The sequence below is a fragment of the Psammomys obesus genome, unplaced genomic scaffold, assembly GCF_907164565.1.
Source record: "Psammomys obesus unplaced genomic scaffold, mPsaObe1.curated_primary_1811, whole genome shotgun sequence".
NCBI classification, from domain to species: Eukaryota; Metazoa; Chordata; class Mammalia; order Rodentia; family Muridae; genus Psammomys; species Psammomys obesus.
The window spans coordinates 6,102,980-6,128,511 of record NW_026596147.1 but is presented as its reverse complement, the minus strand read 5'-3'; the positions used below and the strand labels follow the sequence as shown (position 1 = coordinate 6,128,511).

The 25,532-nt window shown below is 39.6% G+C and overlaps 1 protein-coding gene across 4 annotated transcripts; it reads left to right on the top strand.

Annotated features, from left to right (window-relative positions):
* Positions 1–1,914: 1,914 nt before the first annotated feature.
* On the top strand, positions 1,915–25,295 carry Tlr3 (toll like receptor 3). 4 transcript variants are annotated; one of them, XM_055593651.1, is made up of 8 exons: positions 1,915–2,063; positions 2,526–2,690; positions 4,300–4,368; positions 13,545–13,724; positions 15,947–16,399; positions 18,297–18,488; positions 21,886–23,738; positions 23,982–25,295. In XM_055593651.1, the coding sequence occupies exons 5-8, from the start codon at positions 15,956–15,958 to the stop codon at positions 24,208–24,210; spliced, it is 2,718 nt and encodes a 905-aa protein (XP_055449626.1). In that variant the 5' UTR covers positions 1,915–2,063; positions 2,526–2,690; positions 4,300–4,368; positions 13,545–13,724; positions 15,947–15,955; the 3' UTR covers positions 24,211–25,295. The 4 variants fall into 4 exon arrangements, with proteins under 4 accessions (XP_055449626.1, XP_055449625.1, XP_055449628.1 ...); XM_055593650.1 differs by lacking the exon at positions 13,545–13,724 and having other exon boundaries at positions 1,916–2,063; XM_055593653.1 differs by lacking the exons at positions 1,915–2,063; positions 13,545–13,724 and adding an exon at positions 2,086–2,388.
* Positions 25,296–25,532: the final 237 nt, after the last annotated feature.

Below are 25,532 nucleotides of genomic sequence, written 5' to 3'. Positions count from 1 at the left end.
CTGAGGAACATCTCTGAGTTCAGGGAGGATGGGAAACGGTCTCCCAAATATAACTTCAAAAGAAACACACTAGACTCTGGGCTTTGCAAATAGGAACAGGTTGACCCAAATTTTTGACAGGTTCCAGGACCAATTTGGCCAGAGTCCTCTTAAAGGTTTTATTAATCCTTATTACCTTTCTACCCGATCTGAGCTCTGTGGCCTATATGCACAATGTAATTTCCAATTAATATTGAATAGCTTTATCAGATTTTTGAGACACTGGGAAAGTAGGATGGTAGTTAAAATGCTTGTCACACAAGCATGACTGAGGACCACAATAGGCATTCCCAGAACCCAGGTAAGTGGGAGATGGTTAAAGGAGCTTGCCTTATCATCCTAGGGTACAGAAGATGGAGATGAGACACCCAGAGCAGGCTGGCTGGCAAAGCTAGAGTAGCAATAAGTTTCAGGTTCAGCTGAAAGACCCTGCTTGATTGAATGAAGCATAGAACAATTGAGGAAAATACCCCAAATCCAAATCAATTTCAGGCCCCAATACATATGTGTACATATGTGTATACACCCATACACCCACCCCTAATATACACTCACATATACATGCCAAAACATAGACTTGAAAAAGAAAAATAATAACTATTTAAAGCCATTTACTAGTCAACCAATATTATAGCTAACCGAATATCTGTAAATAATTATAAATTATATAGAATATAAAAATATAATTATATAATTTTTATATAATAAAAATATAGGTTATAGAGGAAGCATATTTTACTCATCTTATCTAGTGATATAAGTTGCTCAGCGAGCATATCTGTTCCACTCCACCAATCCATCGCACAGCTAATCGGGGCTTCTTATTGCACAGCAAATCAATTCCAGCTAAGGCTGAGAGAGATTGGTGTTCCCCAAGACGAGTCTCAAACATGGAAACTCTTATTGGCCTTAATAACGGACTCAGAATCAAACTGCTTCATGCTGGTATATGCTTGGCCAAAGCTAGTCAGAGAGCCAAGCCCAGAGTCAGTGTAGGAGAGGACCACACAATGACTTGTCCTTCAGAGATGAGCAAGAACAGTGCTCCACCATGACTACAGAGGTATAATACAAAAACGCAGCATGTTCTGATGTCAAAGAACTCACAGGGACGAACTCTTGCTAATACGATTAGCGTTTTGTTGGCTTCCGGGTGGGAAAATGTAGAGGGCGATTATTTGCTAAGGACAACCTCTTGTTTATGATGTTGGACTTAGGACGTTACCACTGGAAGAAGAGGGTAATCATGAGCCCAGTAGCCACAGGTGATAACCAACTGGGCCCCAGGAATGGCAACTTGCACAATACACACTGCTTGCTTTCAGTTTAATCGTCCATTCACCTTCTTCACTTTCACTTCACCCCCGGGGACTGTTTTATTATTAGTTGACAAAAGAAATCGTTGTGGTGAGTCCTTAGCACCAAAGACCAGGTACTTAAGGTTTCAAAACAAGGAAATCCAGTTAGGTACTCTCTCTTGTATACTTTGTTATATTTTTACTATGTATTATGTCATTGCGTGTCTGCAATGAAAAGAAAAGTGAGATCATTCCCCCACAGTCACATTTTTTTTTTTTTAACTAACTGGAGTCCTCAAAGCTAATTAAGGAGGAAAGAGTTTATTGGGCTCTTCTCTGCCCTAATCTGCATGATGCCTAATTTGTAATTTGTGGATTCTGTGGAAAACTGGGCTGGCTTGAGCAAGAAGGGCTCTTTGTGACAGCCAGTGCTACAACTCCCTCCCTCCCTCTGTCCCTCCCTCTGTCCTTCCTTTCCCCCTTCCCTCCCTCCATCCCTTCTTCCCTCCCTCTCTCCCTCCCTCCCTTCCTCCCTCCCTCCCTCTTTTACTCACTTTTTTTTTCCTCATTGTTTCTGGGTGTTTCCTTATTGCATTTGGGACAAGACCTCCTCCTGACTGGGAGATGTCCTCAACTCTTCCTGCTGGAAAACTGGATGCCCATTTTGACCAAGAGATTAAGTTGAACTTTACTCACTTTAGAAGGTTGCAAAGAAAATGAATCAAGGTAAGCAAATGACTTTCACTTTGTTAAGGCACGTCCTGGTTTTCCCCCAACCCTTGATCCTTCTGTTTTTGTGCAACTCCCAGCTCCCCGCTTCACTCTCATCCACAGTCCCAAGCCTTAGACCACGCACTCTTGAAATCTGACAGTTTTGCGAAGCTCTCCCACCACAGAGGGCTTGGCTCCGAAGCCAGGAACTTATTGACTTCCAGAGTTCTGCGGGCAGACAGCTGCGGGTAGCTCTCATTACATTTCTCCCTGAAGTACAATTTGTAACCATTTCAATGAATTCCAGGAGGTCCTTAAAAAGAAAAAGAAAATCCCAAAGGTAACGGCTTAAAAACAATTTAACGATTTTGCTGAAAATATCCTGTATGTCACTAAATAGACTTTCTCCTTTCCTACCCCCCGCCCCCGCCTCTTTCTTTCTTTTTTTTTTAATCTCAACTTAGGTTTCACTTTCAGGCTTGAAGGAAATGTCTGATTTTAAAAAGTCCGAAGACTAAGGAGATGAAGGATCTCTGGCTGAATTGATTCAGATTGACTTTGGCTTCTAATGTTAATCCAGCTGTCCCCCACCTGGGGAGTAAAACTGAATCCTGCAAGAAAAGAGGGTAGAAGATGATACAGGTATGAGGGGAGAAACGAAACGCACCATAATTCCAAGTGCAAATTTAGCAACAAAATATGACTTCTGTGATAAGACATTAATTTTATTCCTCAACTAAACCAAAAACAAAACAAAACAAAAAAAAACCTTCCTCTGTAGACCTCTGTTCTTGGAAAGACAGATAAAGAAGTCTTCCTAAGTGATTTTGTAAAAGCCTTTAAAAAGGGGTGAGGGTGGCTCTGAGTGGGGAGCAAGAGGCAGAGACACGACCGAAATGTGTGTGTCTATGTAGTATATAGTATAAAATGATCAAGAATAGGTAAGAAGATCATAACAAATATTAATTAAAATGCCTTCTATAATTGCACCTTTGCCTTAAAGAAACAAAATCTCAGAAGGTTAAAAACTCCTTCCTGTTTAGCTGGCTAGAGAGGAAGAGCTGGCATTCTATAATGCTCTTGAGAAAGAAAGGATCCTCAGATGTTTGTAGGAACTGCCGATTTGCTTTTTCTAACAGAATTGAAAAGGATGGTCAGAAAGGAGGGCAGGCTCAGGAGGAGGCTCAGAAAGTTACACAGTAAGGGCAGAAACCAAGGCTGAGCAACTGTGGACTAGTTGGGGGAAAACAGTCAACCTTCAACACATGGAGGTTGTAGTAAGTTATGATATGATTATGGGTTGACATGCCTCGGCATCTATGTGCCTGTGCAGTAACTTAAAAAAACGATATTGCAATGTTCATAAACCAAATTATAAATCCTGGGTAACTGGAGGTATTCTCCATAGTCCTTGCCTTAGTCATAATACAATGCAGGCTCCCCCTTGAATGAAGAAATGTAATTCTATTACCTTCTAAATGCTTCCTCCAACGCAAGCTCGTCTCCCTCCCTCTCCTCCCCTGCCTTTCCTTAAGAAGCAGTCGGTAGTAATGTTTTCTTCATTCTCATTTTATACATCAACTGGATTTTTGTTTGTTTGATTGAAATGTGTCCTTGCATATGTCAAATTACTTTTTCCTTCTGTCCTAGTTGTTCAGCTGACTGTGGAGTTTGGAGTTCAACACATTTTATCTTAAATGTTTTTGAAAGCTTCCCTTTACTATTATCTATGCATTACATATTAACTCATGTTATTGGCAAAAAAGTTTTTTTTTTAAATGAAAAAGGATCTCTTTTCTTTGGAAATAATTGATGATGATAATGACCACCTTACGAAATGTTCAGAATTTGTGCCTTTCCCCCTTTTCTCTCTTTTTTCTGTGTGTGTATGTGGTCACTATTCTGATTTTTTTTTCCTCAAGACATGGTTTCCTTCGCTGCCCTGGACTCACTTTGCCGACAAGGCTGGCCTTGCAGTCACAGAGATCCTCCTGCCTTTGTCTCCCTGTGTGCTGGGATTAAAGGTGTGCTCCACCATGCCTGACTGTGGTCACCATTCTGAATTCCCTAATATTCTATCCCCACGATTTGTTTTATTTTTACACATCCTTCTTGCTTTGTTAGCATTTTGTGGATTTTTTTTCTCTCTCTTCCAATGAAGTATGTTTTCAGATTGGGACTGTCTTTCAGTTATTCGTGTACACAGCTTATAAATGCATTGGTCCTCAGTAATTCTGACTTTTATTTACAGCCTTTCCAGAGGTGTAGATGTTACCTGAACAATTAGTAGACTACCTCGCAGAAATTCACCCACGATCTGGTAAGCAGATATGAGAAAACCTCACAGTACTAGGAGAAAAACTTGTGGGGTGTCTGTGTCTTATTCTATAAAGTGTTTTGTAATGCAAACTTCATGATAGGTTCATCTGTACAGAAAGAAACAGTAAATATCATTTGATCACTGGGGGTCATGAACCATATCTTCTGTGAGAAAGGGGAAGCTATTGTATGAACTACACATTACAGGTAAATTTTAAAAATAATGCACTGAATAAAGACAGCCACAGATATATGGAAATGAATGAGATTTCATCCTTTGTGTTTCCAAGAACAGTCTGTAGAGACAGCAGAGTGCTTGCTTCCGGGAATAAGAGTGGCAGTTTACAGGGAACAGAGGAATTCTTTGAATTTGAGTTACACAGCTTCATGCATTTGCCAAAGGTCAGAGAATATATATGTAACATGCCTTTTATTATTACGTGTTTTATAATGGATAACAAATTTTGTATAAAAAATACTGAAGCTAGAGACGAGAAAGTAATCTATTCGGGGGGAGACTGGAGCTTGCAGGACATGAGCTGATGATGGAGGTGTTCCAACAGATCATATGTCATAACACAAGCATAGTCATTGCAAAATTCTTTGAATTGTCTAGAGTATTTAAGAATAACTTTTTGCTTCTCTTTTTTCTTGTTTTGTTTTGAGACAAGGACTCACTGTGTAGCTTTAGCTAGCCTGGAAATTGCCATGTAGGCTAGTCTGGCCTCAAGCTCACAAAGATCCAACTGCCTCTGCTTCCCAAGAGCTGCCGGGGTTAAAGATATGTGCTACCATGTTTGGCCCCTTTTAATAATTTTTATTCAAAAATTTGAGAATGTGTTGACTATAGAATATTCATACACTGGAACATTTTATATCAATAAAAATGACCAATGTTAAGACATGATAAGATGTGGATAAATCTTGCAAACTTCATATGGAGAAAAAAAATGATAGCTCACAAAAGGATACCTGGCTTAGCCATGGGGATATCATCTAAGGCCACAGAGAGCACCTGAGAGCATCAGGAATGTCCAACCCTACATATACCAATTCACCTGCACATACATGCCTTGTGATTAAATTTAAGATACAAATTAGGCATAGCAAGAGGCTAGCAATAATTAATAATAAACCCAATTCTGACATTATAATCTGGTAAAAATTATGACACCCCCGAAATGCCTCCATTCCTCATTGCACTATAAACTGTAATAATATTTTGTATAATGTCTGCCACAAGTAATTGATGTAAACTGTGCTAATGAGGGGCTGCTGTAATGCAAGATTTTGTTAATACTTATGACATAAAAACTTACTACACTGTAGGAATTAACAGTGTTTGTGATTAGGAAGAATGAAGAATTGTTGGGGTGGTGTGAGGGGGGGGTTTCCTAAAGCATTGGAGTCCTTTTTTTTCTTAATTTGAGTAGCGAGTCCACTGACACACCCATGTATTAAAATTCAATAACTTGTAATTTGTGATTTGTACACTGTTTTGTATACATTTAAAATATAATTGTTAAAATAAAAACTAATCAGGGTAGGACTGGTGTGCAAAGCTAAGTTTATATCTAAGAACATGAAATAGAGAGATAGAGAAATAAAACTGCAAAACTTGATATGGGGACTGGACTATACGGAACAACCAATATCTGCTTGAAAGTGATTCCAAAGGAGAGAATTTAGGAAGTGTAAGAAAGGAAACTGTCGTAGAACAAGAAGTTATAAAAGTTGAGGAAGGCATGCAATTTTGGACTGAAGCAAGCAGAATCAAGCAATAGAGACATCTCACAGGAAAGACATAACTGGAAAAATTCTTGTGAAATTTTGCATTATCACATTTCAAGAGATGACATTAAAAGGTATAAAGAGAAAGTGCTAAGAAAACGAAACTTTATATAAAGGAAGAGAATGGAGTATGCAAGAGGAGGGTGCTTTCATGATTTTGTATGAAATATATTTTTTAAATTTATTTTTAAAGCATTTTTTTTCCCTGTGTGGGAGCCTGTGTACTGTGCATGTGCCTTAATAACATGGAGGCCTGAATAGAATGCAGATTCCCTAGAACTGAAGTTACAATGAGTCACCATGTGGGTGCTGGGAATAGAACCCTGATCCTTTGCAAGAGTAGAAAGTACTTTTAGTTGCTAAGCCTTCTCTATAACCCCATGATGTGAATTTGAGGTTAATATTTCTATATGATGAAATAATAATGAACCGCATTATTTGTTTAAATAATACATGCTAATAAAAATAATATAAAGCGTCATTTTCTTAGCAGTTTCAAATAATCCATGTATCAAAATTATTGAAGACGTAAACTGGGCGGTGGTGGCGTGTACCTTAAATCCTAGCACTCAGGAGGCAGAGGCAGATGGATCTCTGTGAGTTTGAAGTTAGCTTGGTCTACATAGTGAGTTGTAGGACAACCAGGCTACAAAGAGAAAACTTGTCTCGAAAAACCAAAGCAAAGCAAACCAAAATAAGTAGGTAAATAGATACAGAGACAGATAGATAGATAGATAGATAGATAGATAGATAGATAGATAGATAGATAGATAGATAGATACAATAAGAGTAAAGATCAAACTTTGAAAGACCTTTAGAGGTTGTCAGTAATGTACAGGCAGACTCTTCAACTTACTTATTTTCATTCTTTTTTTATTTTTTTTGTTTTTTTTAAATTTTTGTTATCAGTTACATTTTATTAACTTTGTATCCCAGCTGTATCCCGCTCCTTCCTTCCCTCACAATCACACCTTCTCTCCCTCATCTCCTCCCTGCCCCTTTCCAAGTCCACTGATAGGGGAGGACCTCCTCCCATTTCATCTGACCCTGTTTTATCAGGTATCTTCAGGACTGGCTGTAAAGTCCTCCTCTTTGGCCTAGCAGGACAGCTTCTCCCTTGGGGGTGGGGAGTTCAAAGAGCCAGTCATTGAGTTCCTGTCAGAAATAGTCCCTGTTCCCCTTACTATGGGAAAACAATTGGTTACTGAGCTACCACAGGCTTTATTCAAGCAGAGGTTCTAGGTTATATCCATACATGGTCCTTGGTGGAATATCAGTTTCAGAAAAGACCCTGTGCCCAGATATATTTGGTCCTTGTGGAGCTCCTATCCTCTCCATATCATACTAACTCCCTCTTCTTTCATATGATTCCCTCCACTCTGCCAAAGGTTTGGTTGTGAGTCTTAGTATCTGCTTTGATACACTGCTAGGTAGAGTCTTTCAGAGGCCCTTTGCAGTAGGCTCCTGTCCTGTTACTTGTTTTCTTCTATGTCCAATGCACATCTCATTTGTCTTTCTAAGTGAGGATTGATCATCTTACCCCGGGTCTTCTTTCTTGTTTATCTTCTTTAGGTGTATAGATTTCATTATGTTTATCATATCTTATAGGTCTATATAAGTGAGTATATACCATGTGTGTCTTTCTCCTTCTGGGATATCTCACTCAGAATGATCTTTTCTAGATCCCACCATTTGCCTGCAAATTTCAAATTTCATGATTTCCTCCTTTTTGATTGCTGAGTAGTATTCCACTGTGTAAAAATACCACAATTTCTGTATCCATTCCTTAGTTGATAGACATCTGGGTTGTTTCCAGGTTCTGACTATTACAAATAAAGCTTCTACAAACATGGTTGAACAAAGGTGCTTATTGTGTACTTGAGCAAATTTTGGGTATATGCCTAGGAGTGGTATAGCTGGGTCTTGAGATAGCACTATTCCTAATTGTCTGAGAAAGCACCAGATTGACTTCCAAGGTGGTTGTACCAGTTAACATTCCCAGAAGCAATGGAGGAGGGTTCCCCTTTCTCCACAACCTCTCCAGCATGTGTTGTCATTTGAATTTTTGATTTTAGACATTTTGATGGGTGTAAGGTAAAATCTCAGGGTCATTTTGATTTGCATCTCCCTGATGGCTAAGGATGTTGAACATCTCTTTAAGTGTTTCTCTGCCATTCTATATTCCTCTACAGAGAATTCTCTTGTTTATCTTCGTGCCCCTTTTTTTAAATTGGATTACTTGATTTATTACTTTTTAACTTCTTTAGCTTTTTATATATTCTGGATATCAGCCCTCTGTCAGATATAGGGTTGGTGAAGATCCTTTCCCAGTCTGTAGGCTCTCGTTTTGTTCTGATGACAGTGTCTTTTGCTTTACAGAAGCTTTTAAGTTTCATGAGGTCTCATTTATTGATTGTTGCTCTTACAGCCTGTGCTATTGGTGCTCTGTTCAGGAAGTTGTCTTCTGTGCTAGACTCTTCCCCACTTTTTTTCTAACAGGTTTAGTGTGTCTGGTTTTATGTTGAGGTATTTAATCTACTTGGACTTTAGTTTTGTGCAGGGTGATAAATATTGAAGTATTTTTATTTTTCTGCATGTAGACATCCAGCTGGACCAGCACCATTTGTTGAAGATGCTGTCTTTTTTCCATTGAATGGTTTTGGTGTCTTTGTCAAAAATCAAGTATTCATAGGTGTGTGGGTTTATTTCTAGGTCTTCTATTCGGTTCCATTGATTCTCCTTTTTGTTTCTATGCCAATACCATGCAGTTTTTATTACAATTGCTCTGTAGTACAGCTTGAGATCGGGGATGGAGATACCTCCAGATGATATGTTGTTGTACAGAATCGTTTTGGACATTCTGCGTTTTTTGTTTCTCCATATGAAACTGAGAATCTTTCTTTCAAGGTCTGTAAAGAATTGAGTTGGTATTTTGATGGGAATTGCACTGAATCTGTAGATTGCTTTTGGCAGAATTGCCATTTTCACTATGTTAATCCTACTGATCCATGAGCATGGGAGATCTTTCCATCTTCTGATGTCTTCTTCAATTTCTTTCTTCAGAGACTTGAAGTTTTTTTCAAATAGATCTTTCACATGCTTGGTTAGAGTCTCACCAAGGTACTTTATGTTATTAGTGGCTATTGTGAAGGGTGTTGTTTCCCTGATTTCTTTCTTGCCCCTTTTTTCTTGGGTATACAGGAGGGCTTCTTTTTTTCTTTTCCTTTTTTTTTTTTTTTTTTTTTTGAGTTAATTTTGTATCCTGCCACTTTGCTGAAGGTGTTTATCAGCTGAAGGAGTTCTCTGGTTGAATTTTTGGGGTTGCTCATGTATACTATCATATCATCTGCGAATAGTGACACTTTGATCTCTTCCTTTCCAATTTGTATCCTCTTGATTTCCTTTAATTGTCTTATTGCTTTAGCTAGGACATCAAGTACTATGTTGAAGAGATATGGAGAGAGTGGGCAGCCTTGTCTTGTCCCTGATTTCAGTGGGATTGATTTAAGTTTCTCTCCATTGGGTCTGATGTTGGCTATAGGCTTGCTATATATTGCCTTTACTATGTTTAGGTATGTGCCTTATATCCCTGATCTCTCCAAGACTTTAAATATGAATGGGTGTTGGACTTTGTCAAATGATTTTTCAGCATCTAAGGAGATGATCATGTGTTTTTTTCTCCTTCAGTTTGTTTATGAGGTGGATTACATTGATGGATTTCCATATGTTGAACCACCCTTGCATGCCTGGGATGAAGCCTATTTGGTCATGGTGGATGATATCTTTGATGTGTTCTTGGATTTGGTTTGCAAGTATTTTATTGAGTATTTTTTGCATCAATGTTCATAAGAAAGATAGGTCTGAAGTTCTCTTTTTTTGTTGGGTCTTTGTGTGGTTTAGGTATCAAGGTGACTGTGGCTTCATAGAATGAGTTTGGTAATGTTCCTTTTGTTTCTATTTTGTGGAATAGTTTGGAGAGAATTGAAGTTAGCACTTCTTTGAAGGTCGTGTAGAATTCTGCGCTGTAACCATCTGGCCCAGGGCTTTTTCTTTTTGGAAGGGAGACTGTTGATGACTGCTTCTATTTCCTTGGGGAATATAGGACTATTCAATTTTTCTACCTGATCTTGACTTAATTTAGGCAGATGGAATCTATCAAGAAAATTGTCCATTTCTTTTAGATTTTTGAATTTTGTGGCATATAGGCTTTTGTAGTATGACCTAATAATTGTTTGGATTTCCTCACTATCTGTTGTTATGTCCCCCTTTTCATTTCTGATTTTGCTGATTTGCATAGTTTCTCTCTGCCTTTTAGATAGTTTGGCTAAGAGTTTGTCTATCTTGTTGATTTTTCTCAAAGAATAAACTCTTGGTTTCATTGATTCTTTGAATAGTTTTACTTGTTTCTAATTGATTGATTTCTGCCCTGAGTTTCATTATTTCTAGCCATCTGCTCCTCTTGGGTGTATTTGCTTCTTTTTTATTTTTCTAGGGCTTTCAGTTGGGCCTTTAAGTTCCTTGTACAAGATGTCACAAATTTCTTCTTGAAGGTATTTAGTGCTATGAATTTTCCTCTGAGCATTGCTTTCATTGTGTCCCACAAATTAGGGTATGTATACCTTAATTTTCATTGAATTCTAGGAAGTCTTTAATTTCTTTCTTTATTTCTTCCTTAACCCAGCTGTCATTGATCAGCAAGTTGTTCAGTTTCCATGTGCTTGTAGGCTTTTTTCTCATTCCAGTTTTGTTGAGGTCCAGCTTTAGTCCATGGTGGTCAGATAGAATACAGTGGATTATTTCAATCTTCTTGTATCTGTTGAGGCTTGCTTTGTGACCAACTATATGGTCTATTTTGGAGAAGGTTCCATGATGTGCTGAAAAGAAGGTATAATCTTTTGAGTTTGGGTGGAAAGTTCTGTAGACATCTATTAGGTCAATTTGATTTAGGACCTCTGTAAGTGCCTTTATTTCCTTATTAGGCTTCTGTCTAGATGATCTGTCCCTTGGTGAAAGTGGGGTGTTGAAATCTCCCACTATTAAGGTGTTGGGATTGATGTATGATTTAAGTTTTAATAATGTTTCATTTATGAATGTAGGCACCCTTGTATTTGGGGCATAGATGTTCAGAATTGTGATGTCCTCTTGGTGGATTTTTCCTTTGATGAGAATGTAGTGTCCCTCCTCATCTTTTTTTTTATTAATTTTGGTTGAAAGTCTATTTTATTAGATATTAGGATAGCTACCCCAGCATGTTTTCTAGGTCAGTTTGCTTAAAAGACATTTTCCAGCCCTTTACTCTGAGGTAGTGTTTATCTTTGTTGCAGAGTTTCGTTTCTTGGATGCAGCAGAATGTTGGATCCTGTTTCCGCACCCATTCTGTTAGTCTGTGTCTTTTTATTGGAGAGTTGAGTCCATTGATGTTGATAGATAATAGTGACTAATGAACGTTAGTTCCTTTTATATTGGAGTCGGTGGTCATACTGTGTTTCATTCCTTGTTTTCTTTTAAATTTTTGTTGGGATATTATCTGTATGCTATTTTTTCTTGGGTGAAGTTGTTTTCATTGGATTGGAGTTTTCCTTCTAGTATCTTCTGTAGGGCTGGTTTGCTGTGTAGATATTGCATAAATTTAGTTTTGTCATGGAACGTTTTGTTTTCTCCATCTATGTTGATTGAAAGCTTTGCAGGATATAGTAGTCTGGGTTGGCATCTGTGGTTTCTTAGAGTCTGCATGACACCTGCCCAGGCCCTTCTGGCTTTCATAGTTTCTGATGAGAAGTCCAGTGTAATTCTGATAGGTTTGCCTTCATATGTTACTTGACCTTTTTCCCTTGCTGCTTTTAATATCTTTTCTTTGTTCTGTAGATTTAGTGTTTTGACTATGATGGGACATGATGTGTTTCTTTTTTGGTCTAGTCTATTTGGTGTTCTGTAGGTGTCTTGTATATTTATAAACATCTCTTTCTTTAAGTTGGGAAAATTTTCTTCTATGATTTTCTTGAAAATATTTTCTGGACCTTGGAGCCTGGAGTCTTCTTTTTCATCGATTCCCGTTATTCTTAGATTTCGTCTTTTCATGGCATTCTTGATTTCTTGGATATTTTGTGTTTGGGACCTTTCTGATTTTACTTTTTCTTTGAGAGAAGTATCAATTTCTGTGAGTATATCTTCAGCTCCAGAGATTCTCTCTTCCATCTCTTGTATTCTATTGGTGATGCTTACCTTTGTGGTTCCTGATCTTTTCTCCAAGTTCTCCAGCTCCAGGGTTTTTTCAGTTTGTCTTTTCTTTATTGAGTCTAATTCTGTTTTCATGCCTTGCACTATTTCCTTCATCTGTTTGAATGTGGATTCCTGTCTCTCTCTATGATGGTCTCTATTTTTTTTGTTCATTTCCTCTCTATATGCCACTAATTGTGCCTCTATTTGTTTAGCTATGTTTGCCTGTGTTTCTTTAAGAATTTTGTCCATTTCCTCTTTCTTTGTCTCCAATTGATTGTCCAAATCTTTGATAGATTTGTTCATTTCCTCTTTAACTGTCTGAATTTGCATGGCTATTGCTCTAAGAGAATTGTTTGTTTCCTCTTTTTGAACCTCAAATAATTGGGTAAGCATAGCTTTAAATTCATTTTCCTGTGCTTCTGATGAATTAGAGTATCCATCAATTTTGGGGGTTGCTGGTGAAGTCATGATGTCCTGATTTATGTTTGATATGTTCTTTTGCCTACCCCTGGCCATTGGCTTATCTGAAACTTTCCCTGTTTGTTTCTGGATTCTGCAGTTCAGACTTGTACTGTCTCTCTCTGGCATCTGGAGAGTTCTTCAGGAAGCTGAGAGAGGTCCCATGGCTTCAGCGTGTGCATTGGTGCATTAGCTCTATCTGTAGGAGGAAAGTATGCTGGCGCAAAAGGGCAAATGCAGGCTTGCGCACACGTGTGTGTGTGTGTGTGTGTGTGTGCGCACGCACGCGCGTGTGTGTGGAAATATGTATGGAAGTGTGCCTGGAGGGACAGAGTGATAGAGAATGTTGAATCCTTGAGTGTGTGGGAGGGGCTCTGCCTTGCAGGCTTCTAAAGGGTTATTTGTGCATGTGCTGTATATTTAGCAGGTTCTGGTGATGGTCACTGAGCAATTTCCAGCATTATCTGCCTAAACTCCTCAGTTGGACCCGCAGAGCAGGGGCTTCAATGTCCCAAGTGACCCTCTGTTTCCCACAGTGGGTATGTGGGTGAGAGGGGTCCGATGCCTGGCTTCTATTTCAGAAGGACCCTTTATCTGGGGCTCTGTAGACACTCAAGGGCGTACTCACTCTCAAGCAAGTCACATCGGCATGGATCAGCATATCCAGGCTCTCTGCTCTCTGATTTGGCCCTGCTTGGTCTTATGCAGGAGGACTGATGTGCTCCGTCAGCTCAGCCACCACGTTAGGAAGTCCAGCTGCAGCTGGAGACTAGGATGCTGGTCCAGAAGCCTTCTGGGAAGTCCTGAGGACCCTCCACTGTGCTCTCCAGGCCTGGGAGGCCCAGCGCCTGGTGTGCCTAGCTTGTATGGTGGGACTGCTGGGCTTTGGTGGGTATATATTGTATTATCTGTCACTGAGGGTTCGGGCAGGCCGTACAGTCAGTGGCTGAGCGACCCTGTGGGGCTAATATGGTGGCTAGCAGACCTGGGACCCTGGGAGGATGGTGCCGTGGGTCTGGGACTCTGAGACTGGTACAGATGGGAGTTGCCGCTAAGGGGCTAGGAGCTCCGCCTCCGCCGCTAGAGACCCCAGGCAGGAGCTTTGAGCTGGCTGTGCTGAGGAGGAGGGAGGTCCGAGAAAGGGGAGTGCCAGGAGATCAAGGGATTGTTTCTCTCCTACCCCAAACAAGTCCACCTGTGACCGGAGACCAAAGTTCTCACCTCGTGCAATGTTCCCTGTCGTTTAGAAAGCCTCTCCATCATTTCCCTGGCTTCAGCAGTCCTTCCACTTACCAACTCGGGCGTTCAGCTCTTCCACAGCTCAGAAACTGTGCGTGCTAGTCGCCATCTTGGCTCTGCTCCTCCTTATTTTCATTCTTAAGCCAAATACTACTGAAAAATTACCCAAGGGCATCTCATAATCCAGAACTTTTGGTTTTTAAAGTAAAATTCAGAACAGTTTGAAAGGACACTGGCCTCTGCAGATAATCTTGTCGCTGTCCAGGAACAATGCAGGCTGTCACAATCTGTGACAGGAACCACCTGCAAGCCATGCCCAACTAGCGTGAATGAAAGAGAGAAGCTTTCGACTCCTCTTGAGTCTTCATGAAGTTCCTTATTCTTCAAATGCTCTACTTTAGTGCTTTTACTGCTGTCATCTTATCTAGTGGTTAGCTGAGAGTATCTCGTGATAAGTTTGGGTTTTTCATTGTAAAGTGAAATATTACAAGACAGAACATAGTTACAGCTACACACTCTTAACTCCTGGTCTTCTTACTGTGGATGAATAATGGTTACATTGCTTAAGGCTGAGTACGATAGGTCACCTCAATTTACTTCCTTTGATCTTCACAGTTACCTTTGGAGGATTTCAGTTAGATCTGAGAAGTGAAAACTTGCCAAGAGCTACAACACAGAAGCCCCATGCTCAGAATGTCGGTCATGTACTGCAGGTCTACTCTCTTCACCATGTGCCACTGATTCTTCAGTGAATACCGACTGATATAAGCATAGAATTGTGAATGAGACTTCTTAACATTGGGCTTTTCCAATTACCATAAAGCTTTCAGGCCCCCAGCCCTAACATTTCTACTGTAGCAACGTCATCTGATGCTGTCCTAACAGTTATAGGAAAGTAAGGGTGAAGAGATTGGTCAAACCAACCAAAGGGAAGAGCTCGCATCTACTGTGCTACAAAGTGAGGCACTGAGAAACTCCGCATAGTTGGTTGATCAAGAAACATAGGTTTTTGTACAGTCTTTTAAATTATAAATGCAATACTATATTAGATGAAGCTGAACATAACTATTAAAAAAAAACAGCAAAGAAAATGAGAGAAGAGTATAGGACAAAATTGCCTCGGGTCAGTAACTCCATGGGTGAGCCCGAAGGAGGTCAAATACATTAGACAAAGAAAAACAAAAATCACGTGTTCTTGTGTGAAAGATGAACTTCTACAATTACAGAGCAGTGGCTAGCAGAGGTTCAAAAGAGTACAGGGAGGTGGAGGAGAGGGAAGGTGACTAGCAAATACAAGGGTGCAGCTGAAAAAGAACTACTCAGATAACTATGGTTAAAAATGATGAAGTATATTTCAAGATAGCTACTGTAAAGGATTTAGAATGTTCTGAACATAAGAAATTGATAAGTATCTGTACTGGCAAACATGGAAATTGCTCTGGTGAGCTCATGAATCACATAATGCTGAACTATCACTGTACTCCGGAAGTATGTGAAATTATTATGTCTGTAAGAAATACTTTCAAGAGGAGATTTTTTTTTTTCTGGAGTAGGCTGACTTGTAGATAGCTTTAAAAATAGTAAATAGAACAATAGATAAAAATAAAACAAGCAGAGTTGTGAGGGAATGGCTTGACTGGGTTCCTTATCTTTAGGGTGTGGTGAAGAATGAAGACGTATATCTGTAGATCACTTGGCTTCATAGTGCTATTTGAATTATTTCTGCTTGGTGCATTACTTGAATGCTATGTAATTGTATGGTGTAAAATTTATTAACAGATCTTGTATAGAGTGGGTGATACATTTTAAAAGAATACACCAAGGGATATGGAAGCATGGTAATAGCCTTACTTTTCATCTTTCTTTTACAGGGCAGAATCATGAAACACCATTCATCTTACCTAATATACACCGTTGCGGGACTTTTGTCCCTATGGATTCTCTGTGCATCTTCCACAAACCAATGCACTGTGAGACACGAAGTAGCTGACTGCAGCCACTTGAAGCTAACACACATACCTGATGACCTTCCCACTAACATAACAGTGTTGAATCTTACCCACAATCAACTAAGAGGGTTACCACCTGCCAACTTTACAAGGTACCGCCACCTTGCTATCTTGGATGCAGGATTTAACTCCATTTCAAAACTGGAACCAGAACTGTGCCAAATACTCCTTTTGTTGAAAGTCTTGAACCTGCAACACAATGAGCTATCTCAGATTTCTGATAAGACTTTTGTCTTCTGCACAAACCTGTTAGAACTCCATCTGATGTCTAACTCAATACACAAAATTAAAGGCAACCCTTTCAAAAACCAGAAGGTAAGAGGAGGATGTTCATTATGTCCTAAGAAATGCAAATATTACTGAAGTCAACTGAAGTTAGGTTTTCAGGTTACTCACTCATCAAAGTCTTCATAGCTATCAAGGTAAGAGAATAAGGGCAGGTCCACCCTTTTTGGGACTGCTGAAGTCCACCTGTGCAAACATGGGTATTGTGACATGAATCTGTTTTGGAATGACAGTCTTAAATTAATCTGAACATTATGAAATCTTCCTTTCTTGAATTGTTTCATTTGAAAGAGAATTAAAGAGAGACATCCTGGGCAGAAATGTTTCTGACTACCCCATAAATTATCCCCCAAAAATAAAATCGTTGTGCTAAATTTAGGATGTTGAGCAGTAAAAAACACAGTGAGCCCAAACTCTGACTTCAATAAAAGTAACAAGTTGATAGAGTGGTAGAGCAGACTGTTTGACTAAAATATTACCTACTCTTTGGAGTTTAAGAAATCTTAGAACATTACCTTTTTAATGGTTTCTGCTTTTTTTTTTCTTTTAACATTTGCTCAAATTTTAAATCCATGAAAAGCATGTGTTATTAGCTAGTAGTCCCAGTAAATCTTAAGTGCTTAACTTAAACCAAAACCATTTGAAAAGTCAATTTATTTTCTTTATTTTCTGGCTTCAAATGAAATAAATATGGAGACTTATTCCTTCTCAGATACCAAAGGCATAATGTACAGATTTAAATGTGCTGTGAAGCATTGCTAAAGGTAACATAATATATTGGCCAGTCTCTGAGCCTTCTTAACTATGGTGTGCAGGAAATACCTTGCAATGCCAAGATCACAAAATCTGATCAGAAAAATTACTAGAAAAACACATTTTTTTCTTCTTAATGCATAAACAAAAGTCTTGTTTTCTTTGATAGAAATTCCATTTGACTTCTCCCTAACAGACATCAGGGTCTCTCTTACTTTTTGCCTAAATCTGAAGCTTACAGGCAGGCTGGTACCCTGGCTTTTGTAATCATCCTGCTCCCTCTTTGAAGATGTTTCCTGAGCCTTAGCTGCAGGGACCGAGTTTTCTTTAAGGAATATTTTCTTCTGTAACTAGTTTCCAAGGTTCATGCATCATATTGTGTTTACCAAGCCACCCTGTTATCCCTTATATCATAAATAAATGATTATAAATAAGTAAATAACCAGTTGTCCTTATATCATCAATAACAAGCTTAAGTCCTTTATTATGGTGAAAGAAATAAGATGATTCATGAAGAAACTAAATTCTTGAAACAATGGTGAGAATTTTTTAGGTTTTGCTTAAATGTTTTTTAATTGAAATTGAATTATAACACACACACACACACACACACACACACACACACACACACACCAGCCCCAAATTTCTACCCTCAAGCCCTTCCCAGCTACCTTCCCTCAAATTCCTGCTACGTCCCGCCCCAATGTATAGCCTCTTTTTCTTTGATTAATGTTGTATGTGTGTGTGTGTGTGCACAAATGTATATAAGTACAACCTTCTGAATCTGTTTTTGTTGTTTGTGTGCACACAGTTTCAAGGCTGACCTCTCTGCACTGGTCAACCCTTTAAGGGAACTCATTCCTGGGAGGGGCTAAATTTCTTCTCCCAGCAGCCATCAGTAGCCTGTAGTTCCTTGTCTTAGGGATGAACCTCCTCAAAATTTTCCCCGTCCATGTAACATGTCTGTTGATAACTGCCATTTTCCTCGTCTTGATTATGCAGCCATATCAAGCAGAGAGTTTTTCATAGCAGACATCCTGGTACAAGCGCTGAGGAAGAGTGGGTGAAAAGAAGTGAGGCATCTTATTGCGACACCTCAAAGATTCACACATTTGGAGGGAGCTGCTTCTGGTGTCAAGACTCTAATTTGTGTGTATCTATTTTTCACTCTCAGAACTTAATCAAATTAGATCTGTCCCACAATGGCTTATCATCTACCAAGTTGGGAACTGAGGTCCAACTGGAAAATCTCCAAGAGCTCCTCTTATCGAATAATAAAATCCTCGCGCTAAGACGGGAAGAACTTGATTTTCTTGGCAATTCTTCTTTACAAAAGTTGGACTTGTCATCAAATTTACTTCAAGAGGTAAGAAGTCAAGGCAAAAATTATTTAGTAGTCTTCCTTCAGTAGGTGTAACCACTAACTGTGTCGAAATTTAAGATTTCGAGTAAAGTAAAATTTTAAGTCTTTAAGAAATCCTTCAGGAAGGGGAGAAAGACCTCTCCTATCAGTGGACTGGGGGAGGGGCATGGGTGGAGAAAGGGGAAGGAGGGAGCTACAGGGCGGCTACAAAGTGAATAAACTGTAATTAATAAAAACAAAAACAGATGCAAAAAAAGAATGCAAATTAAATAAAATCAGTGAGTAAATTAAAAAAAGAAAGAAAGAAATCCTTCAACACCTGCTGCTCGAGGCCACTGATGAGGCTAATTGTAATCCCTGTGCCTTGAAAAACAAAACAAAGCAAAGCCCCACTGATTTTAGTTTTCCTAATTTGTGAGAATCAAGCTCTTCTTTCTGAGATCTAAGAATTGAAACACTCTGGTAGTTAAGAGCTCAGGAAGCAGACTGCCGGTTGACCACCTCTCTGTAGGTAGGCTTTGTCTTTTAAGAGTCATGTGACCAGGTAAGTTATTCAAGCCATCTGCACTCCCAAGTCTGCGCTCTACTAACACTATGAGGCAAAAGAATTTAATAATGCATTTGGCATAAAGCGATTCTTAGTATTAAAATATTTCCTGTAATGGAATATTCCTCAGTATCTTGCTTTTTTTTGTGACCCATGACCTTCAGCTGACCTATTTATAGACATGGCTATCTATTTTTGTGGGTACATATTATATCTGTTATGAAATATAATGAGGCAAGGGCCCATGCCAAGGTGTTCCCCCGAGAAATTATGTCATGGAACAGATGTGATTTAAAGGGGGTTCACTGGGAGAGGGCCTGAGAAAGAGCAAAGGCAGCGAGGAAGCCATGAGGACAGAGAGAGGGGCAGAGAGGTGGGGAAAGGGGTATCCTAAGACAGAAAGGGAGAGAGAGAATGCTGGGAACGGAACAGAGAGAGAGCTGGGGTGGTGAGTGGTACTTTTATCAGGGCTCACACACCTATAGCATCTGGCACCTGGCCATGGTAGCAGGGCATGATGTAAGCAGTTGCTAGGTCCCTGAGGACAGGCCAGCAAGATTGCCTGCACGCTGACGATACTTATGAGTTCATTGAGTATTGCTCATGTGTTTACATGTTTAGGGCTGACCACATGGTATTGGATAGCCAATAGCTCATCCCTGGGGAAGATTGACTGTCTTCCCTCACTAGAAAGAAATTGCCTGGAACTCTTCATCTAGGTCCCGGCGGTTTGTTCTCAACCTTCCTAATGCTTTGACCCTTTAATACAGTTCCTCACGTTGTGGTGACTCCCAACCCCGAAAATTGCTTGAGTTGCTACTTAATAACTCTAATTTTGCTACTGTTATGAATCATAATGTAAATACTTTTTTTTTTTTTTTGAGATAGAGGTTGCGAGCCACAGATTGAAACCCACTGACCTAGGATATTTTATAAGCTTTGAGAATATGGGAAGTTCTTAACTAAGTTTTAAAAAGCTATTTTGTCAAAGCAGATACTAAGACTCAACCAAACCTTTGGCAGAGTGCAGGGAATCATATCAAAGAAGGGGGAGTTAGTATGACGTGGAAAGGATAGGAGTTCCACAAGGACCAAATATATCTGGGCACAGGGGTTTTTTCCAAGACTGACACTCCACCAAGGACCATGTATGGATATAACCTAGAACCTCTGCTCGGATGTAGCCCGTGGTAGCTCAGTAACCAATTGGTTTCCCAGAGTAAGGGGAACAGGGACTATTTCTGACAGGAACTCAATGGCAGGCTCTTTGACATCCCCACACCCCAAAGGAGGAGCAGTCCTGCTAGGTCACAGAGGAGGACTTTGCAGCCAGTCCTGAAGATACCTGATAAAACAGGGTCAGATGAAAGGGAAGGAGGTCCTCCCCAATCAGTGGACTTGGAAAGGGGCAGAGAGGAGATGAGAGAGGGAGGGTGGGATTGGGAGGGAATGAGGGAGCAGGATATAGCTGGGATACAGAGTTAATAAAATGCAAATAATAATAAAAATAAAAAAATAAAAAAAAATAAATAAAAGAAAAAAAGCTATTTTGAAGATAAAAAGGATTATGAAGAAATTTATCCTGAAATAATAATGAAATGATTTGTGTATGTAACTCTTCTTTATTTTTAAAATACATTTTTTCTGTTTAGAACATGTATTGCCATAATCTTATAAAATACATAAACAATGAGGGCTAATAAAAGTCACTTAGAAGTCTACCATCAAAACCAAACATGACTACTCTGTGTATACATATTGACACCTCTTCTCCAACTTACTACAAGAAAGCCAACAACAGCTTAAGCTCAGAACAACTTAACTCTACCAACTCTGTGGAAAGACCGTCTGTATATTTTGTGCACATCATCTTCTTAATCAACTTATTCTTTTTACTCAGGAGTAAATAGAGACCAAGAAGGGCACGTGAGGGAGAGGCCTTCCTGATATGCCACCCGACACTACGCTTACCATAGCTGTGCATTGAACAGCTCCCACACAATTAATAATTAAAAAGAAAAAAACTTTCGAGGCTGCAAACAATGCTACAAGGCAAATTTACCACAGTTTAATAGCTACCTGCTTTGCATACAATAAAGCAGCCCCATGCCATGGCACACACCTGTAATCCCAGCCCTGTGGGAAGCAGAGGCAGGTGAATCATTTTGAGTTCCAGGCTAGCCTGTTTTATAAAGCAAGTCCAGGAAAGCCAAGGCTACACAGAGAAACCCTGTCTTAAAAAAAACCCCAAACCCAAAACAAAACAATAAAAACCATTAAAGCAATACCTCCTTTTACATTCCTAGCTCGTCCACTTCCCCTTTAGCCCAAACTTATTAAAGCGACATATAAGAAATCCCAGCCCCTTTGCTCTCTCCCTGAGTGCCAGTGCTCAGGTTTGGCTGCTGCCGTCTCTGGAGTCCCAGGTCAGCTGAGACTTCTGATAACAGAGCCCAAGTCAGTGAAAGGAAGCTGAAAACATCGCCATGAAATAAGACCTGTGTAGAAAGACAAAACTGAAGAAGAGAAAATACCTGTCACTGGCCACCGAAAGCACTCACCAAAACACACTCAGGTTCTATTTTTCACACAGAGTTTACTAAACGCAACTGGATTCAGTGTGATTTAGGCAGAATGTCAGGAGTCACAGCCATGCTTGAGAGGTGGGGGGGGGGGCCCTGTGGGTGGGTGTTAACAGCCACTGGGTGAAGAAGGGATTAGGAGGGACAGAGTGGGCTACCCAGCCCAAGTCACAAGGTAAAAGGGGAGAGGGGGACTGAGCGGAGAATCAAGTCAGTCCTACCGAGCCTGTTACATCTGGTTTGTTATTTGTTGTCTGTTTTGAACCTTCAGTTTTCTCCAGGGTGTTTTCACGCAATCCGAAAGTTAATTGCCTTCCTTTTGAACAACGCCCAACTAAACCTCCACCTCACAGAGAAGCTTTGCTGGGAACTGTCAAACACAAGCATCCAGAATCTCTCTCTGGCTAACAACCAGCTGCTAGCAACCAGCCAAAGCACTTTCTCCGGACTGAGGCAGACGAACCTCACCTGGCTCGACCTTTCCTACAACGGTCTGCGTGACATTGGTAACGATTCCTTCTCTTGGCTCCCGCACCTGAAGTACCTGTCTCTGGAGTACAATAACATACAGTGTTTGTTGCCTCGCTCTCTTTATGGACTTTCCAACCTGAGGTACCTCAGTTTGAAGCGAGCATTTACTAAGCAAAGTATTTCACTTGCTTCACACCCCAAGATTGATGATTTTTCCTTTCAGTGGCTAAAATGTTTGGAATATCTCAACATGGATGATAATAACATTCCAGGCACACAAAGCAATATGTTCACGGGATTGGTGAGTCTGAAGTACCTAAGTCTTTCCAAAACATTCACAAATCTGCAAACGTTATCAAATGAAACATTTTTGTCACTTGCTCATTCTCCTTTGCTCGTGCTCAATTTAACGAAAAATCACATCTCAAAAATAGCGAGTGGTGCGTTCTCTTGGTTGGGCCAACTCCGGATACTTGACCTTGGCCTTAATGAAATTGAGCAAGAACTCACGGGCCAGGAGTGGAGAGGTCTGAGAAATATATTTGAGATCTACCTGTCCTATAACAAATACCTCCAACTCACTAGTAATTCCTTTGCTTTGGTCCCCAGCCTTCAAAGACTGATGCTCAGGAGAGTGGCCCTCAAAAATGTGGCCATCTCCCCTTCGCCTTTCTGCCCTCTTCACAACTTGACAATTCTGGACTTAAGCAACAACAACATAGCCAACATAAATGAGGACTTGTTGGAGGGTCTTGAGAAGCTAGAAATTCTGGATTTTCAGCACAACAACTTAGCAAGGCTCTGGAAACATGCAAATCCTGGTGGTCCCATTAATTTCCTGAAAGGTCTGTCTCACCTTCACATCCTGAATTTAGAGTCCAACGGCTTAGATGAAATCCCAGTCGAGGTGTTCAAGAACTTATTTGAGCTAAAGAGCATCAACCTAGGACTGAATAATTTAAACATACTTCTACCATCTATTTTTGATGACCAGACTTCTCTGAGGTCACTGAACCTTCAGAAGAACCTCATAACGTCCGTTCAGAAGGATGTTTTTGGGCGAGCTTTTCAAAACCTGAGCACTTTAGATATGAGCTTTAATCCATTTGACTGTACGTGTGAAAGCATCGCCTGGTTTGTCAACTGGATCAATCAGACCCACACTAATATCTCCGAGCTGTCGGCACATTACCTCTGCAACACTCCACGTCAATATCACGGCTTCCCAGTGAAGCTTTTTGATACGTCATCCTGTAAAGACAGTGCCCCCTTTGAACTCCTTTTCATAATTAATACCAGTGTGCTGGTGATTTTCATACTTACGTCCCTGCTCGTTCACCTCGAGGGCTGGAGGATATCTTTTTACTGGAATGTTTCAGTGCATCGAATTCTTGGTTTCAAGGAAATAGATGCACAGCCAGAGCAGTTTGAATATACAGCATACATAATCCATGCCCATAAAGACAGAGACTGGGTCTGGGAACATTTCTCCCCAATGGAGGAACAAGACCAATCTCTCAAATTTTGCCTGGAAGAAAGGGATTTTGAAGCAGGTGTTCTTGGACTTGAAGCAATTGTCAGTAGCATCAAAAGAAGTAGAAAAATCATTTTTGTTATAACACATCACCTACTAAAAGACCCTCTATGCAGAAGGTAGGTGAATTTTGCAGAAGTTTATGTCACTACTTGTTTGTTTTGTTATTTTTTTTCCAAATGAGCTTTTCAAATTACTGCATTCACGATTCACAAAAATTTTAACAAAATTGGGGGGGGGGGTAAGTTTTAATTTTTAGTGAAAGTACAAAATAAATTCCACAAATAATTTTAGATGGCTAAGCTTTTCACTTTTTAACAACTATATGTTAATATAAATATTCATTTTAATATTTCACTTAGATTCAAGGTTCACCATGCGGTTCAGCAAGCTATTGAGCAAAACCTGGATTCAATCATATTGATTTTTCTTCAGGATATTCCAGATTATAAACTAAACCATGCTCTCTGTTTGCGAAGAGGAATGTTTAAATCTCGTTGCATCTTAAACTGGCCAGTTCAGAAAGAACGAATAAACGCCTTTCATCATAAATTGCAAGTAGCACTTGGGCTACGGAATTCAGCACATTAAATTTATTTGGAGATTAAGTTGGTAAAGGGATGGATCTAATTTATAAGGGTCCACCATAAATCTGACTTTTACTTGAAAGTTTTGTTATCTGTTTATATGTGTAGATGATGATATTATTTCATAATTGAATCTCAGTTTTGAAACATTTTTGCTTATTTCAGGCTTCTTATCCGTAACGGGTTTATTCATTCCGAATAAATTCATGGGCCGTTAAGGGCATCATTTGTTAATGAATTCCCAATTGATCTCTGAGGTGTATGAAAACTCCAAAGCGTTTAAAGGGGTTTAAAAATATTCTTTATATAAATAAAACTCAGAATTTTATAGATATAATTTTAAAAAAATTGAGTCTTAGGGTGCAGCTCATGCTGGTCTGGAAATTAGTATTTCAAAGAATGTGGTCTTGAACTCACAGAGATCTATCTGCCTCTGTCTCCAGAGTGATGCTTTTAAAGGCAAGCAGCACTACACCCAGCTACATAAGCTTTTATGATGCTAATTTTTGAGGCATTTATAGGATAAAAGATAATTGCTTTTATTGGTATAAGGGTACGTGAAGGGTAACAAGAATAACATATTTTAAAAGTGAGATTTTGGTTTGTTTTTTTTTTTTTCAGTTGAAAAGCTTTGTATTTAATTTTGATGTTGGTTTTGATAAATGTGGAGTCGCTTTTAAATCTGCATGCCCAAGAGCAGAATATCTTCATAATCTTCATAGTTTCACAGGCCCCAAACCTATACACAGCTGACTCCATGACGGAAGTACCATTTAGGTCATAAAGCTCAGCACACAGACAGCACCGCCAGCCAAGGTGACAACAAAGATCTAATTCATCAAAGTCCATAGTTCTGGGAAAGTCTCCAAATGTACTAACCTTGCCTTTTTGGCTTCTGTAGTTCTGCTTCTGGCTGTCTGTTTTTGTTAACCAAAATATGTCAACACGAATTTGTGTGTGTGTGTGTGTGTGTGTGTGTGTGTGCACTTAAAAGATCAACCTGAGAAAAGCTTGGGCCTACACTGGGATCCCAAACACCCAATGTGGTTGCTAAATGGCTAATAAAGACTTTCTGTTGTCTTAAACCCATGTCTGAGCAGTCTTTTCTGGTGGATCTCTCACAAAAATAGATGACTTTTATTACTTTATAAAATAGATATTCAAATGGATACTTGTATTTTCCTAACATTTATGTTTCTTCTGCAGGAGAATTTAATTAAATTTCTTAACCGCATTATAGAAAGCTTTACTTCTTGAATACTGGTTAATAGATTGTCTTTGTGGAAAACAGCATTTCTCTCTCCTGGTCACAGACCAGGGAGGTGG